Source organism: Danio aesculapii, chromosome 2, assembly GCF_903798145.1.
Source record: "Danio aesculapii chromosome 2, fDanAes4.1, whole genome shotgun sequence".
Classification (NCBI taxonomy): Eukaryota; Metazoa; Chordata; class Actinopteri; order Cypriniformes; family Danionidae; genus Danio; species Danio aesculapii.
The window spans coordinates 11,906,092-11,925,225 of record NC_079436.1 but is presented as its reverse complement, the minus strand read 5'-3'; the positions used below and the strand labels follow the sequence as shown (position 1 = coordinate 11,925,225).

At 36.5% G+C, this 19,134-nt stretch overlaps 1 protein-coding gene across 1 annotated transcript in view; it reads right to left on the bottom strand.

The window, feature by feature from the left end:
- The window catches only part of slc44a5a (solute carrier family 44 member 5a), a 193,759-nt gene that overhangs the window by 44,966 nt on the left and 129,659 nt on the right, over window positions 1-19,134 (bottom strand). The window contains exon 3 of the mRNA XM_056472869.1: window positions 3,609-3,682. Within this exon, the coding sequence (XP_056328844.1) occupies window positions 3,609-3,682 (74 nt within the window). The remainder of the gene's footprint in view (window positions 1-3,608; window positions 3,683-19,134) is intronic.

Below are 19,134 nucleotides of genomic sequence, written 5' to 3'. Positions count from 1 at the left end.
TGTACTCAAATGGCCTCCACAATCACCAAAGCTCAATCCGTTAAAGCATCTTTTTGATGTGGTGGAACGGGAGATTCGCATCATGGATGTGCAGCCAACAAATCTGCAGCAACTGCGTGATGCTATCGTGTGAATATGGACTAATACGGAATCGGAGGAATATTTCCAGTACCTTGTTGAATCTATGCCACAAAGGATTAAGGCCGTTCTGATGGCAAAGGGGGGTAAAACCCGGTATCAGTAAGGTCTACCTAATAAAGTGGCCGGTGAGTGTACAGTATAAGCAAGGAAATAACACTCTGTAATCAGGTAAACTGACAAACTTTTACTTTTTGCATTTCTATACTCAAGAAAATGTATAATGTTGAGCAGTAAACAGCATGTAAACCACATAATCTTAAGGTTGCGACTAAAGGTCTTCATAGCGGAACCGAGACTTAAGGACACAAGACCTGACCCAGGACTCATGCAGCTTCAGGTCAATAATTTAAATGTTCAGTCTGGTCCTGGTCGAGTGCCAATATATGACACATTACATCAGGTCTGTGTGCAATACCCGAGTCAATCTGGCTCTGTGAACACCCCATCCACCAGTGAACAGTCAGCAGCACTTTGTATGTGTTTTGTAATTTGCAACTTGTAAAATTATGGGATGTAAGAAGGAAATTAGGTGGTAAAAACACAAGTGCTGTGCAGACCAAAGATATGCTAAATCCAGGACCTGACACAGACCCAAACCCGGCTGGTGGAACAGTTCTGACTGCACTGATGCTTCTTGTGGCTGAGGCGCACACGTTGAAGGCTGCATCTCTGGTGATGATGGTGCACTCACGTTGGAGCCTGGCAAACCTCTCACCAGCGACGGGGTAAAGTTAAATTACTATGGTGTTTTCCATACATTTCCCCATAGTGGATGTTTTTCCACATAGCATTAAAGTTCCCCTCCCGCTGGGAAATGAATCGGTTACTACGTAACCCTCGTTTCCTGAGTCAAGGAACGGAAATGCTATGTTCCTTCACCACAGTGACTGCGCCTTAACTGACAGCTGTAGTTCGACTCTTCAGCTAGAAAAGATCTGGCTGGCTGGCATCTTTATTCACAGCTGATTGTGATTGCTGCCAGCTGCGTACGCTGACCCCCTCCCCTCACCCCCTCAAGGAATGAGGGTTATATAGTAAACGTTTTAGTTTGACAGATCTTTCTGTGTTTGTAATGTACTTGCCAGCCTTATGTAGCTGCTTTGAGAATTATATGAAATGATAACTGCTATGTTACATCCAGAGATACTGTATACTGTAAGACTCTGTTGCTGTGTTGTTTTTTACTCTCTGTCCATTTAATTTTAATTTGCTCATTAGCAATATTGATCTATGTCAGGGTAAAGCAGTCCAGCAGAGTTTTTATACAGCTTTCTTTACTGAAATGAATACCCCATGTGTTATACTTCCTTTTTGAATTCTCTAAATAAAACTTATTTTTTGCTGCATTTGACCATGGATGTTTGCTTTCTTAACCATTCTGGATGTGACAAGATTTTTTTGTTCCCTGCGGTCATTTACCACCTAACAGTTATTTCTGTTGCAGTCTTTCCCTAGAATAATTGAAGCCATAACACTGATAAGCATCTAAATAACTACAGTTTTGTGTAAATTAATTATATTACTAAGAAAGCAACTTCAAGTTCTGTGTAAACGCAGGTCTAAAAACAGCACTCTATCCCCAGGCAAGTAATGTTTTTGTAATTGTTTATAGTGTAGAGTTTCAAAGTAGCTTCCCAAAATATATATTTCTTGGTTGAAAATGTAATAAATTTTATTTTCTTGAAAAGAACAGAAGTCCTTATTGACAATGAACGACAGATGCCACATAAGTTTATAAAACATATATTTGCTCGCCGGTCATGGGGTTCCTGTTCAATGATGAAAATATACACAAATTGAACACGAGTAAATAAAAAAATTACATTACATTTACCACCATGAGTCATGGGTAGGCCCACACGGAATCTGCGCACGCAGAATTCCACAGATTTCTGCAGATTTTTAGCCCATCATTAATTCTGTTTATTTACTTGTGTAAATGTGTGTAAGTTTATAGTTATCAAGTTTTTTAATTAATTTCACTACTAGTATTGACTAATATGAAAATATTCATATGATTTATTTACAATACAATTTGTAAAGTAATATTTTCTGTCTTTTAGTAGAGATATTATATGAGATATTTGTTTTGTTTACCAAATAAAGTGGATTTAATTAAATTTTAATGTGGATTTAATTAATATAAAATAAATATTAAATAAAAACTTAAAAGGTAATATTTTTTATTTCATATATTAAGTTTTTAGTTATGATACTCCTAAAATTATTCCGCATAAATCCGCAGATTTCTCAGCAGAAACAGCAAAAAAGTTTTAAAGGAATTCTGTCATCATTTACTCACCCTTCACTTGTCCAGAAGATTTCATATTCTTTCTTCTGCTCAAGACAAAAGAATTTTGAAAAATGATAGTAGCTGTCACCCACTGACTTCAATAGTATTTTTTGTCGCGGATGAAATTGAAGACCGGGGTTGTCGCGCATATAACTGAGGACGCGGGTGGTGAGGGAGGTGTCGTGGATGCCGCCTTCTCTATTCTGCTGCCCTAGGCACGGATATAACTGTTGAGGACGCGGGTGGTGAGGGAGGTGTCGCGGATGCCGCCTTCTCTATTCTGCTGCCCTAGGCACGGATATAACTGCTGACCTCCTAGGTCGCCTCTATGGACGCGCCAGCCCTGACTCCTTCTCATACTTCAGCCTCCACATTAAAGTTCCTGAAGGCAAAGAAGGTCAAGGTGCTGCAGGATTGGCCAGCCCAGTCACCAGACAAGAACATTTTTAAGGGTAAGATGAAGGAGGAGGCATTGAAGATGAATCCAAAGAATCTTGATGAACTCTGGGAGTCCTGTAAGAACGTTATCTTTGCCTCTCCAAATGACTTTATAAATAAGTTATTTGAGTCATTGCAGAGATGTATGGATGCTGTCCTCCAAGCTCATGGAAATCAAACACAATATTAATGCTTTTTCCACTGCACCATGACTTTATATTATATACTGTACATTATTTCTGTTAAGTGACAAGACTTTTGTTTAAGCAAAGTCAGACCTTACTGTCCTAATTAAATAATTCAAAATAAAAAATGTATTGATCAAATTGTATTTTGGTAAATAAGCGTAATCTAGGGGTCTTTGCCTTTCATATAAGCCACTTCTGATACCAAATGAACAACAATAAGTCAAGCTATTATTTGTTGTTCCCAAAACCTGGATAGGCAACAAGATTTTTGTCAGGTAGTGTACACCACCTTACACCTACCCAGACCAGCAAAATTGCTCTAACCCTACTCGTATCCCACCTCAATAGCTCCATAAATGTTGTACAATACAATATGAACACAAGTACAATGTAATTTTATTTTGATTTAAGTAGCTGGTACCATAGTATGGTAGTGAAGTAAAAAATACTTCATTACCGTCCACCCCTGCATGTCCCATGCTGTTTATTTCTCAATAAAATGAAATGATTACAGTTTGTTCCCCATAGATGCGGGATGCAGTACTCACCAACAGTGCCCAGTGCAATGTAGCCGAGGATGACAATGACGAAGAGCACACAGCACAGCACATCCGTACAGCCTCTGCAAAGCAAAAGACAACAAAAGTATATTATAGATATAAGGGCTATGGTGAATTTCGCATAAACTCATGAATGAAAAGTAACCTGAACCACAATTACACACGTATATTGCATGGGTATAATTGTGGCAAAGGCCGACAATACATTTTATGGGTCAAAAAATTATAGACTTTTTTTCTAAGCCAAAAATCATTTGAATATTAAGTAAAGAACATATTCCATCAAGATATTTTGTAAACTTCCTACTCTAGATATAACTTTTGATAAGTAACATGCATTGCTAAGAACTTAATTTGGACCATTTTAATAGCAATATTAGTATTTAGATTTTTTGTATAACCCTCAGAAATCTGATATAACTTTTAAAAAGAATTTTCTGTTTGGACTGACAGGTTTTAGTTTGTGATAAATTAATGAGGAATGCTTAAAAATTAATTGCAGTTTTTAGAATATGTTGTGTTAATATTAAGTTAAACAATAAAAGGTAATTTAATCTTCAAAATGTAGTTAGTTAGCCAGGAATGTTCATGGAGTAATGTTTTTTTGCTTATGTTGGAATGCTTATGATGCTTTTTTTGTTTTATCAAATTTAATGGTGCAGAACCATAAAATTATTGACATCTATATATATATATATATATATATATATATATATATATATATATATATATATATATATATCACCAAAGACATGCACTATAGGTGAATTGGGTAGGCTAAATTGTCTGTAGTGTATGTGTGTGAACGAGGGTGTATGGGTGTTTCCCAGTGATAGGTTGCAGCTGGAAGGCAGTGGAATATATGCTGGATACGTTGGCGGTGCATTTCGCTGTGGCAACTCCTGATTAATAAAGGCACTAAGCCGAAAAGAAAATGAATGAATGAAATCAAGTATCTGAATAACTTGATACTTTTATCTAATCTCTTGAACTTATTTAGTGAATAATAAAACTTAAACTTAATTAAAATATACTTGAATTTAGAGCAGTAAATAACTTAATGTGGTGATTCATTCACAGTACAAAATATTTTGTTAAGACAGGATGTGCTGAAAATCGACATACAGTGCATCCGGAAAGTATTCATAGCACTTTTTCCCACATTTTATATGTTATAGCCTTATTCCAAAATGGATTAAATTCATTTATTTATTCAAAATTCTACACACAATACCCCATAATGACAATGTGAAAAAAAATTATTGAAACTGTTGCAAATGTATTAAATTATAAAAAACCTGAAAAATCACATGTACACAAGTATTTACAGCCTTTGCCGTGAAGCTCTAAATTGAGCTCCACTGATCATTCTTGAGATGTTTCAGCAGCTTAATTGGAGTTCACCTGTGGTAAGTTCAGTTGATTGAACACGATTTGAAAAGGCATACACCTGTCTATATAAGGTCCCAGGGTTGATAGTGCATGTAAAAGCACAAACCAACCATACAGACAAAGAAATTGTCTGTAGACCTCTGAGACAGGATTGTCTCGAGGTACAAGACTGGGGAAGGTTACAGAAAATTTTTTGCTGCTCTGAAAGTTCCAATGAGTGGACTCCATCATCAATAAGTGGAAGATGTTTGGAACCACCAGGACTCTTCCTAGAGCTGGCCGGCCATCTAAGCTGAGTGATCGGGGGAGAAGGGCCTTAGTCAGGGAAATGATCAATAACCCGAAAACCAGGCATCGCTCATTAACAGGCTAATACCATCCCTGCAGTGAAGCATAGTGGTGGCAGCATCATGCAGTGGGGATGTTTTTCAGCAGCAGGAACTGGAAGACTAGTCAGGATAGAGGGAAAGATGAATGCAGCAATGCACAGAGACATCCTGAATGAAAACCTGCTTCAGAGTGCTCTTGACCTCAGACTGGGATGACGGTTCATCTTGCAGCAGGACAATGACCCAAAGCACACCGCCAAAATATCAATGGAGTGGCTTCACAACAACTTGTGAATGTCCTTGAGTGGCCCAGCCACAGATCAGACCTTAATCCTATTGAACATCTCTGGAGAGATCTGAAAATGTCTGTACACCGTCACTTCTCATCCAACCTGATAGAGCTTGAGAGGTACTGCAAAGAGGAATGGGCAAAAATTCCCAAAGATAGGTGTGCCAAGCTTGTGGCATCATATTCAAAAAGACTTAAGGCTGTTATTGCTGCCAAAGGTGCATCAACAAAGTACTGAGCAAAGGCTGTGAATGTGATTTTTTCAGTTTTTTTTTTTTATATAAATTTGCAACAATTATAAGAAATCTTTTTTCACATTGTCATTCTCATGTCAGCAATAAGTATGCATGAGAATGGCATGTATACAGAGAGTATAATTAGTGTAAATGATATGCAGCTGTGTGTGTTTGTGTCAGTCCAGATTGTTTACAGCTGTAATGGGTGTTGATTGGCGCAAAGACTCATGGCAGCTGTAGTCCATGTAAATAATCAATAGCAAACAGATAAGCTGGAGTGCTCTGTAATAAGAATAATGGACCCTCCAGCTGTTAATCGCTACATATTTATTTTGCAATATACTAGTATTCTGCTTAGCTAGATTAATTAGGTTATAATTAGGGGACTAATTATATTGAACTTAAAGGGCACCTATGATAAAAAACAACTTTTGCAAGCTCTTTGGACAGAATTGTGTGTAGGTATAGTGTGTTCACTGTCATATTGGAATGATATAAATCAAGCAAGTCTCTTATTTAAATTCTTGATGTTAAAATCACCCAAATCCCAGTGATTTTGAGGCCCATTGCAACGTGTTGTAGGAGTGCGGTTTCAGCTTCATCCAAGTCTTTTCAGGAGAAGCAGATAAGCCAGCCTCATCTCACGAGAAGACATAAGTATTTTACGTTTTGTCAATTTATTGGCTAATTCGTACGAATTCTTATGAGTTCAGTCGAATGAAATTGTACGATTTTAAAAAGGAGGCATGGCACCTAACCCCACCGATAAAGACCAACCGTCATTCGTGGATGAGTAAATCATACTAAATTGTACTAATTAGATCGTACAAATTAGCCACTAAATCAAAAACGTATGAATTGCCGTGCGATTGCGTTGGATAAGCACGCGAGGATGGTGGGTCGAGAGAAGCAGCTCATTTGCATTTAAAGCCACAGGCTACAAAAACATCTAAAATGTATTCAGACACCAAAATGAGCAGATTCTGGAGGCTATAATAAATAATCTGATGGGTATTTTAAGCTGAAACAGACACATTTTGGAGACACCAAAGGCTTATCTTACATCTTGTAAAAGGGGGTAAAATAGGTGCTTCAATTCCAAATGAATAAAAAAGTAAGACTTTTTTTCCAGCAATGACTTTATTTAAATTTATTTATTAATACTGTGAAAATGTCCTTAAACATCTGAGCATAACATAACATATTGGAAAAATAAGTAAAATGTCATTAATAATTTTGCCTTTATATTTATGACAGATCTGCGAGATAGAGAACTTAATAAAAAAAATGACCACATGTTGACTGGCTGACTAGAAATTATCTCTTACGAATACGATTACATATACAGAATATCGACCAAATAAGTCGATAGGCTGCTAGTTTTAGCCACATCTTTTAAATGTGAGCTGATAACATTGAGAGCAGCAAGGTCACATCTACTGCTGCCGCACATCTAATATACTCTAGAGATAGTGTCGCACATGCAAATCTTTGACAAGGTCGACAGAGTGACATGCTTGCAGAATAAAGAGGAGCAACTGTACAAGAATATTACAAGAGAAAGAGACCCAGACAAAGTGCTATGTTAATCATGTCAAGCGCCTCAATGGTTGAATCAAAATCATGTAGAAATGATAAAATACTTTGGTTTTGGTATACAAATACTTTGTGTGAACACACTATATATTCTTTTGGTTTGTTTAATGCTTAGAGTTTATTAAACTTATGTGAAAGTGAGTTAAAGTTACATTTTTGGCAGACACTTTATTTAAAGAGGCATAAATTGGATTGGAACTGTCAGGGCTCTCGGGTAAAATCGAGCCACACATTCTCAATGCAGGCTTGGGTCTAGTGCACTCCTGTCCTGTGCTGTAACTGAAATAGCTCCTATACCCTCATTTACTATTCCCTACATTAGTCCACTATATGGTCCACTTGAAGGAGTGAATTAAATGTGAGAGAAAGGAGTAAATGCCGTTTTGTTTATGCTTTGCTGTTTGATAAATCCCTCAGAATTAGATTTGTAATTAGACAACCTCTTGGTCAGACTCTGTGATAGTTATTTAACACTCAGCTGTCTATAAGACTTTTGATTTTTTGTCATACAAACGTTACTTTAATATTTCTTTAAACTCTACACCCATTGGATTGTGCTTTAGATGGCCGAAAGTATTCACACTCCTGGCAAACTCTGACATGAAGTTTTTGGGCTCTATTTTGATGATTCATGCACAAAGTCCAAAGAGCAGGGCGCAAACGCATTAAGGATGTGTCAGAATCCACTTTTGCTATTATAAGGACGGAAAAATCCACGTTGTGCTGTGGCGCATGGTCTAACTGGGTTGAGCTTATTCACTTAATGAGTTATAAGTGTGTTTTGAGAATAAACCAATCAGAGTCTCATCTCCCATTCCCTTTAAGAGCCAGTTACGCCGCGCCATAGCGCATTTGCTATTTACATCGCGGACTTTGTAAGTAGAAAAACTGAACACTTCACTAGAGAGAAAACAGTTAAACAGAGCATCTACAGCACGAGAATGAGAGATGAGCCTCCTCATTGTTACTTTCGAATTCCACTTTCGTGGATAGGGAAATGTGTTGTACACACAGATATCCATTAGCCTAAAAATAATTAATTTTGTTTGTTAAGCGCAAAGATTTGTTTCAAAACTATTTCTAAATTCAGTTCTAATTTCCAGCAAATGAATAAATGAACAATAATAATGAAGTGTGGTCAAACAACTGAGCTATATTCAAATACACATGTTGTTCCCCATATGGTCTAAAACCTGACAGGTAGGCAAATCTAAGCTTGTTTTTAATAAAACAAATATAAATATGCATATAATGAATAATACTGCTAATAATGATAACATTATACAAAAGCAAATTGTTATGAATAAACTAAAAAAGCCCCCCGAGATGAAGGCATGAAAGTATGTTTTTTTTATTTATGTAAGCTAAAAAATAATAATTTTTGTAATATTTTAATCCTTTTATTGTTTTTCATTTGTAAAGATATTTGTGTATTGCTTTACATCCTGTGTGTACTAAGCAATGTGTAAACGAAGCGCACAACTAAAGCGATCTGCGCTGGACAATAGACCAGCTTTGATCTGGTCTATTGAACCGTCTATTAAAGTTTCTCAAAATAGAAATACGCCAGCAATGCACCTTAACACGCCTCCTTTTTTAGATCAGAATGCCTATGGGTGCACATGTATTTGCTATTTAACAGCATGGTGCAAAACATCAAAACGACTGAGCTAAAACATCTCTGTTTCAAGTCATCTCTGTTTTCTCATTAGTGAAGCGTTCAGTTTTTTCTAGTTACAAAGTCCGCAATGTAAACAGCAAATTTGACTCTTAAAGGGAATGGGAGATGAGACTCTTGATTGTTTTATTCTCAAAACACACCCATAACTCATTAAGAGAATTAGCACAACCCTGTTAGACCTTGTGGTGCGGCCCAACGCATATTTTTCTGTCCTTAAAATATCAAAAGTGGATTCAGACACGCTCTTAATGCTTTTGCACCATGCGCTTTAGACTGCACCTAGATTGTTAAAATAGAGCCTTTTAAGATGTTTTAAAGTTGTTCACCCCAAAATAAAAATGTACTCACTATTTACTCAATCTCATGCAAGTGGTTCCAAAACTTAATGAATTTCTTTCTTTTGCTGAACACAAAGGAAGATATTTAGAAGAAAACTGAAATCTTTGAAATAATACAACAAACATGTACCCGTAAATCAGCTTAAAGAGCCCATATTATAGATGAAATAGGGTCATATTTAGGTTGTAAGGGTCTCCAACAACAGTCTAATATGCATGCAAGGTCAAACAACACTTTGATGGTCTTATAATATGCATTTATTTTTACCTAGTTATCCCAGCGACTCCCATATGAATCGTATAGCGATTCATTTGTACCCAAACCCGTCCTCAGAGCGAAGCTAATCTGCGCTGATTGGACCAATGACAGGCTGCTGCGATTGGTCGACGACACTGACAGGCTTCAGGGCGAGACAGAGTGAAATGCCCAGCAGATTATCAACAATATAAAAGTAGTCACAGTGCACACACGCTTCATAGTGGATTTTGGCTGCCAGTGGGTGAATGTAAATACAGACGATGGACTAGAAAATACTGACGACTAACTATTTTATCAAGCAAAAAGTCAAGAACTGGGGAGGATATGTCCTAGCAGTCTACTTGCTCTTTTTACACACACGCACACACAGGGCCGGCGCGTCCAGAATAGAGACGGCGCGGCGGCGACACCTCCCTCCCCCTCCGCGTCCTCAGTTACATCCGCGATTACAACCCTAAGACTTCAACCGCGACAACTCCGCGACAACCCCCCCCCCCATCCCCCCCCCCCCCCCCCCCCCCCCCCCCCCGTCCTCATTTTACAAACGGGTCCCTTTGATCACCCTTTGCCTAGAGCTTTACCCTATTCAGAGACACACACACACACACACATCAACCTCCTAAGAGGAGACACTCACACAAACGACCGTCCTCAGACGAGCCACACACACACACATTACACACACACACATAGCTGACTATCCATAAACAAAGCGGCACGCGTCGCGTTTTCAACGTAGCTTTACACGCGATATGAGAATATAAAGAGTTAACCTGATACAGCACACGCGGTTACAAGTAACAAAACACAACTAAATGCATAATTTGCAAGCTAGAGTAAACGAGGCAACAATTTTAATCGCACGTACTTACACTGGTGAAATGGGGGAAGAAACTGATTCATGATCCACTGATCCTTGTTCTGACAGTCGTTACTGATCCTTCCTTTAACAAACTGATGAAGTCTTCTTTGTAAGCAGGCAGTTTCCAGAGGCTCTCGATCTGCTCAAGGCTAGGCTATATGCTAAGGTTTCATCTTTGGGTGAACTGTCAATAATCTCCATCTGCACAGCGTGACTTCATTCTACCGGTGTCTGTGTGTGTCTCTGTGTGTGTGTGTGTGACTTTTTTTCTGTTAGTGGGCGGGGCCGCAGGTTTCAAATCTCCCGGGCTACTTGTGTTTCGTAGCTGCGTCATCGCGAAACACCTAATAACTCGTTATCAAGACGACTCGTTTGAAGCACTATGAGTCGACTCTTTTATAGATGAATCAATAGTTTTAAACACTGTAAACTTACAGATTTAAGCCTTAGCTGGATATTTCACTTCACTTAGAGCTGTGTGACACACTACATGGAAGGGCATTTTCAAAAACCCATAATATGGGCTCTTTAACATTACCACCTTAGGTGCGAATTAGTTTCTAATAATTCAACAGTCCATCATTAATTATTCATTACTTTATTACATGTATTGAAAACAGTTATATTTGCTAGTTTGTTTTTAACAAATTTAACAAATTTTAACGAATGAGAATTCATTGTAACGTATTACAAAAAACACTAATCATCAAACACCATGCAAAAAACAGCATTAATATGACAAATATAGCAAAATCCTTCTAGCATGATTGTGAATAATAACTCTCCATTACCCAATAATGAATTATTCATTTTTAAGACAAGGAAATTAAAGTGAATTAACTGTTCAAATAAAACCCAGCAAAGTAACCCCTCTCTCTCTGATATTTAATGGCCTTTCAGTGAATAAAAAACAGCCAGAGATCATAATGTGTCCTATGATCCTTTTACAGCACTTCCACCAGCAGGAGTTTGAATATGTTGTGTTTATTTAAATATACTCATTGTTTATTTACGGTCCAAAATATTTAGTGGAAAATAAGGAATAGGTAATTATTTCTTTATGTAATGGTAAAGTTTGCAATATGGTGTACTTGAAAAAAACTAAGTTGATGGAAATGGATGTACAGATACTGTTATATTATCAAAACGCAATATCAAAAAGAGGTTAGTAGTGGAATATGCTTTTTATACTTCTACAAAGTCCAGTCTTTTTTTATTTGTAGGGTTTTAACCTTTTTGTGTGTGAACCTGACAGCATTGGAAGTCTTTGTGATGTTTTTATTCTAATAGTATAACATATTCATTCATTCATTCATTCATTCATTCATTCATTCATTCATTTATTCATTTTCTTTCGGTTTAGCCCCTTATTTACCAGGGGTCGCCACAGTGGAATGAACCGCCAACTTTTCTAGCATCTGTTTTACACAGCAGATGCCCTTCCAGCTGCAACCAAGTACCCATACACCCTCTCATTCACACACACTTATACACTACGGCCAAATTTGTTTACCCAATTCACCTATACCGCATGTCTTTTGGACTGAGCACAAGTAGAACATGCAAACTCCACACAGAAATGCCAACTGGTCCAGCTGGGACTCGAACCAGTGAACTTCTTGCTGTGAGGCGACAGTCCTAACCACTAAGCCACCATGCCACCCTAGTATAAAATAGCATAAAATCATTGTAGGTTATTAAAAGATTTTCTTAAAAGTCAAGTCTCTCTCTGTCTGTTATTTTAACTGTCTTTTAGTGAAAAAAGCAGTAAGAGATCATAATGTTTCCTATGATCACTTTTCTCCTTCTATAGCCCTTCCACAGCTTTATAATTTTTATATCAAATTACATTTCATCACTTGTAATCACTCTGACAGATTACACTTTAACTTAATATTCTGTTCATATTTAATCATGTTCATGGAGGGTTTTTAATTGTTGACTATGCATTGCTTTCAGATTCCAGTCATTATGAGAAACTGGAGACTGTCTTTTTTTGTATTATTTATTTTGGATATAAAACGTATTCAGAATTTAAACATTCCACACGGAAAATCTAATCTTGGATATTTCCTTTCTCATGTGTGTTTATTACAGAACTGTCACATACTCTTAGTAAGCAGACTGCATATTTGGATGTACTGAAAGACCTTCTTCATCGTTCATAAAAATAATATTTGCTTCTCATAAGTTGGTGCTGAATATAAGCTGGCAGTAAGAAAATTGTAATGCTGAAAGCAGAAAGTAATTACCAATGTCTAATTCGTTCACCGCTAACAAATTGCGTTGCTTGCCTCTCAAAGGGTTTGATGAAAATGATTCTTTGGAGTAGACAGCTGCGTTTGGGTAATTTCTGTAAGGTCACAGGGGTTGAAAGGTGGAACTTTTTGAAAGTGGGAGTTCAAGCTCTCTGCGCATCTCTTATTACAACGAACAGAAAAGTATTCCATTAGTACAATATGCTATACATATAGAATTGAGGGCCATCCTGTTTATTCTTTCTCAAGTATTTGTTAAGTGATATTTCATGCATTAAGAGTATTTTCTATAGATATTTTTTCTTCTGGAGAAAGTCATTTGTTTTATTTCGGCTATAAAATCAATTTAATTAAAAAAAAATATATATATATATTATATATTTTTTTAAGGTCAAAATTAGTAGTCCTTTAAGCAATATTTTTTCATTGTCTCTTAAATTGCCTAGTTAACCTAATAAAAACTTAGTTAAGCTTATTATTTCCTTAAACTTTAAACTTAAACTTTAAATATATCAAGTAAAATATAATGTACTGTCATCAGGGCAAAGATCAAAGAAATAAGTTATAAAGAATTTTTTAATAAATGTATATAAATTATAATAATTAAAATAATACAAGTTAAAAATTGTTATTAAAACTATTATGTTTAGAAATGTGTTGAAAAAATATTCTCTCCAATAAATAGGAATTGGGCAATATAGATATATTAATGGTCAACTGTTAGAAGGCATGGCAACTATGACTATGCTCTATTTTAATGATTTAGGCGCAAAGTCTAAAGCACAAGGGACAAACGCATTAAGGGTGTGTCCGAATCCACTTTTGCTATTTTAAGGATGGAAAAAAATGCTATGTGCCCAGCGCATGGTCTAACAGGGTTGTGCTTATTCTCTAAATGAGTTATGGGTGTGTTTTCAGCATAAAGTGCATCAAACAAATCAGATTCTCATCTCCCATTCATTTAAGGGTGCAGTATGTAAGTTTGACATCCAGTGGCTGAACTAGGTATTGCATTCCTGGATCAAAACAAACGCGAGCACAGGTTGCCATATTGAACACACCAACAGCTAGGCTGATTTGAGTCATGTTCTAAATAAAAAGCAACGGCACATGATAGAAGGGATATTTTCCATTTTAAAGAGAGTTTCTGTTCTAACCAACACATTGAATTAATACATATGAAACTATTTCTATTTCTCACAGGTGAACGTCAGGATAAACTGATCACCTCAGGTACACCTCATGTGCTTTATTCAGTGTCAAATGCTAATAATGTGAGTGCCATTTCACATGACATTTATAGCCATACTACTGAAAGCAGCAGCAGATAGTTCACCTCAGATCTTGAAAATAAAATAAACCATTTGAAATTGAACTTTAGAACTGTGACTCGCTATTAGTGATTCAGCATCTACATTTAATAATGTTGTTAGATAATATGCAACATTTAATAATATGAATTAATTAGATCATAAACTATACCATTTTGTGAGTGAGTGCATATTCTGAACTTCTGAATGGCTGTATCTAAATTTCTGTATGTTTCGTCTAGTGCAAACAACCAAATTGCTCATCACCGCAAATCTCATCATGAAGCGTGTTGTCAGGACACAGAGTTACAATGTAATTTGCTCACCTAATGTTAACCTTCGTAATATTTATTTACTAATTAATAACCTAATGAGAAACTCTATCTGCATCTCATTTTGGAGCATTGGAAGTCTTTGTGATGTTTTTATTCTAATAGTATAACATATTCATTCATTTATTCATTCATTCATTTATTCATTCATTCATTTTCTTTCGGTTTAGCCCCTTATTTATCAGGGGTCGCCACAGCGAAATGAACCACCAACTTGTCCAGCATATGTTTTACGTAGCAGATGCCCTTCTAGCTGCAACCCATCACCGGGAAACATCCATACCCACTCATTCACACTCATACACTACGGACAATTTAGCCTACCCAAATCACTTATACCGCATGTCTTTGGACTTGTGGGGGAAACCGGAGCACCCGGAGGAAACCCACATGAACACGGGGAGCACATGCAAAGTCACTGGTAGGGTGGATGTTCATATAAAAGCACACGCACAGTCAGTGGCACACACCAATGACCAAGAGTCAGAACGATGACAATTTCAACAAGTTCAAAGGCTTTTGCAAACTACAAATATAGGACCTCCTTTTCCCTCATTGAAATGAAAGGCAAGAATGTTTATGTATCGAGCAGCTTATGCCCAGGAAAAAAGTGTGTCTCTGCGTCAGTGACAAGTAATTCTAATCTAATGAGGCACCTCATGTTGTCACATGCCGCCACAAAATTACTGGCTAAATGTATTGTGAGTTGTGGTCTGTGTGATAAATACTATATATACTAATGATATATCTAATTTGATGGTTGTCTCTCACATTGTCCCACAACAACATTACAATTGTGTAGATTAGTGTACAATGTTTTATATTTATTTTATAGTCATTTGACAAATTTGATTTTTTTAAAGTAATGCAATAGTTACTTTCCCTGGTAATTAGTTACTTTTATAATTGTGTAACTCAGTTACTATTTGTGAGAAATAACTAGTAACTATAACTAACTACTTTTTTAAAGGAATGTGCCCAACTCTGTTTATTACACAGTTCATGTAATTACTAAACAGCCAAAGAGTAGATGCACAGCACGTCTGTAAGTTCTACACTGTAAAAAATAAACGCTATTTTACAGGTAACTGTAAAAATAGTAATCATATGAGGATTAAAGTGAGGTTAATAATGTCAAATAATAACCTATTGTTTGTAGGCTGCATGTAATCAGTGGCTAACAATGTTGGTTTGCTAACTGTTATGATCACCAGCGATCTAGTGGCTGTGGATCGCTAGAGAACTACACACACGCTACGGTAATGAATTACGATCCCAACGTGCACCACGCACACACTGGTTCCTGATTCTCACTGAACATACACAGTCTAAAGATCGTTATGGACTGATTTTAAGGACTATAAACTCAGCACACATAGACACATAGTTTCTGAGTCCTGTTAAACTGCTTAGTGAGCATTGTGACGCTGTTTGACCCTTTGCTTTGTTACTTTGCTTGCTGTGTATGTATCTGTATGCACCTGTTTGTTCCTGTTACAGCCTTTGATTGCAAGACGATTCTCTAAATAAACTGCTATTTGATCCTCAACCTTGTTGTACAGGCGTCCTCACATGACACTAACCTTGTTTTTGTTGTAAAATGATGACCAAATGTGTTATTTGTAAAAAAAAAATTGATATGTAACAGTTTTGTATTTTTCAAGCAAATTGTTTTGGAGTTTAACCTACATATCCAAAAAAATATTTGTTAAACTATAATTTATAGTTATATTTACAGTGTTTATGATAACAGCAATTATTTGTACTTAAGCTTTTTTTTAATAATTCTTTAAAGGATATTTTTTCTGTTTTACAGGTATGTTAAAAGTAGAAAATTTTATTGAATATTTAGAGATTTTGTGCATAATTACATAGATTAATCTGTATAATCACATTAATTAATCTGTATATTAACATTAATAATCTCTATAATTACAGTAATAATCTTTAAAATCCCATTAATATATCTGTATAATTACATTAATACATTATCCATACATTATCCATTTACAATAATAATTTGTGAAATGACAGTAATAATCCGTATAACTGCATTAATAATTAGTAAAATGGCAGTAATTACCTGTATCATTACAGTTATAATCTGTAAAATTACAGTAATAACTTGTAATGACGGGGCAAGAGATCTACATTTTTTATTCTGACATTTTTTTCCCCAGTTATTTTCTGGCACCACTGCTGCCAGAAAATTACTGGGTTTTTTAACTTTTTTTTTCAGTGTAGCATATTTTTAGTGCATCTCAGCCTAGTTAAGAGTCTTGATTTAGTCATTCTGCCTTCACAGTTTGCCAGTCAAGGTTTGATTGATGAAACCACGGGCAGCAAGTCAAAATGTCAAGGCAGGACAAGGTTGTGTGGTTTCACAACGCTGCCTTTGACCCACTGACCCTGCCTTAAGTTTAGAAGAGTAGCGAGGAGCAGAAATGTTCCCATCTCTTCATAGCAGAGAAGTCCTAAGAGTCTTTTGCCATTTTTCACTTTGTCCTACTAGATTAAAGCCACAAACAAACATCAGCAAACTATGTTTGTCATAAATAACTGTGCTTGCTGAAAACATCCTTGAGTTTAATATATCTAGCAGTAAACAAGGCCTTGAGGACTGACCCAAGTGAAGGTTTTAGAGAGGTACAAGAACCATTATGAATGCAATTACCCTTAACTTGCACCTGAAAACGAGGCACAATCCAGACATTATACAGGCCCAGATTTTCCTGCCAAGGTTACACTAAACCAGGTTTGATTGAGGTCAATCTCGCCACCCTCAAACGTAAAACCTTAAGCGCACCTCCTCTGTAAATAGATACGGAAGGGCAGGAGAGATTTCAAACGCATAAGCCGATTAGAGCTCATTATCAATAGCAGCAGGTGGGTCAGTGCTCTACTAAACACTGAGCTCACTCTCCGTCTAAATGTGTTGCTCACTGCCAACCAATTTCACATAATACTCAATCATGCTGTTCAGCTAATTTCAGGCATATTTGCCGTTTCTATATTCTTTGTCATAAAGGGATAGGTTTGTTTCATTTCCTATCCTTAAGTATTTATTCACTGGTGTCAAACATTTGGCAACCAACTAATGTCCTACACAGTAGAAAATAGAGGGTTTCACACAATTCATTCATGTTGTTCTATCAATTATGTATATAAGTTTTTGATTCTTCTAAATCATAAAAATACCATAATATATTTGCATATATTTAAGAAAAATGCTAAGTGAACATTCTTGTTTATCTGAAAAACAATTCAAGTCAGATATTCTGCTTTGAAAATGGCTGTTACATGCCATAACGTTGTCTTTCTTTTGGTCATTTTACCTGCCCAATGCCAGTTTAGCCATTTACATTTCAGCACCTGATGTTGCCTTGGTGGAAAACAACATATTTCATTCATTCAGTCAGGAAGGCTCTCAAAGTAAGCTTCCGTCACCAAAATGCAACCTCTGGTGGACAGTAGCAGCCTCCAAAATGAGATGCAGGTTCAGAGTTCCACATGATGTGTATATTAATTAGCAAATAATCTAAATATAGAAATGTAAACATTAGGTGAGCAGGTTCCATTGTAACACCGTGTACGAACAACACACTATACGTGATGAGTTTTGTTATGCAATTTGGCTGTTTGCCCCAGACTATACATGACAGAAGTTTAAATACAGCCATTCAGAAGCACAGAATAGTGCACTTACTGCACTACTGCACTCTAACAAAATGGTAAGGCTTATAATCTAATTAATACATATTAAACTTCTTAAAGATTATTAAATGTACATGCTGAATCACTGATATTTGTTGGCTTGCACTGAGTCACAGTTCTTTTTAATCTGAGGTGAACTATCTGCTGTTGCTGTCAGTAGTATGCCAATAAATGTCATGTGAAATGGCATTCAAACTCACATTATTAGCATTTAACACTGAATAAAGCACATGAGGTGTAACTGAGGGGATCATAGTCAGTTTTTGTTGTTCAGCTAAATTTCAGGTGTTGATTAGAACAAAAACTCCTTTTAATATGGAAAATATTCCTTCTCTCGCGTACTGTTGCTTTAATTTAGAACACGACTTAAATCAGCTTTTAGGCTTGATAGTCAGGCTCGCTCCTGTTGGTGTCGTCAATCTGGCAACCTGCGCTTTCGTGTGTTTTAAACCAGGCATGCAATACCTAGTTCAACCACAGGGTGTCAAACTTTTATACTGCACCTTTAACATATTTAAGCGGATTGAACAAAAGACAATTAAATTGTCTCCGCAAATATCTCAAGAATTGTGTTGTTTCAGTGTACTTTAAATAAGCAGTTTGAAGTGTAGCAGTCATCTGTAAATGCTTAAGTGGACCACCTAAAAATGCTAGAAACTACCTGCAACATCTCAGCAACCTAGTAACATATAAAACAGAGTATAACGCTTGAAAGCACTATTTCACTCTAGGAAGCAGATAACAATGTTAGCAAACATCTCCACCATTTGATTAACCTCCAAATTACAAGCTGGGGACCAGTTAGCAAACACTTAACAATCCAAGAACAACCTAAAACACCTTAGCCACCTAGAAACACCCACCAACAAGCTAGCAATGCTAGAATTACTCAAAGCCTTCAAGCTAAGACATTAGTGC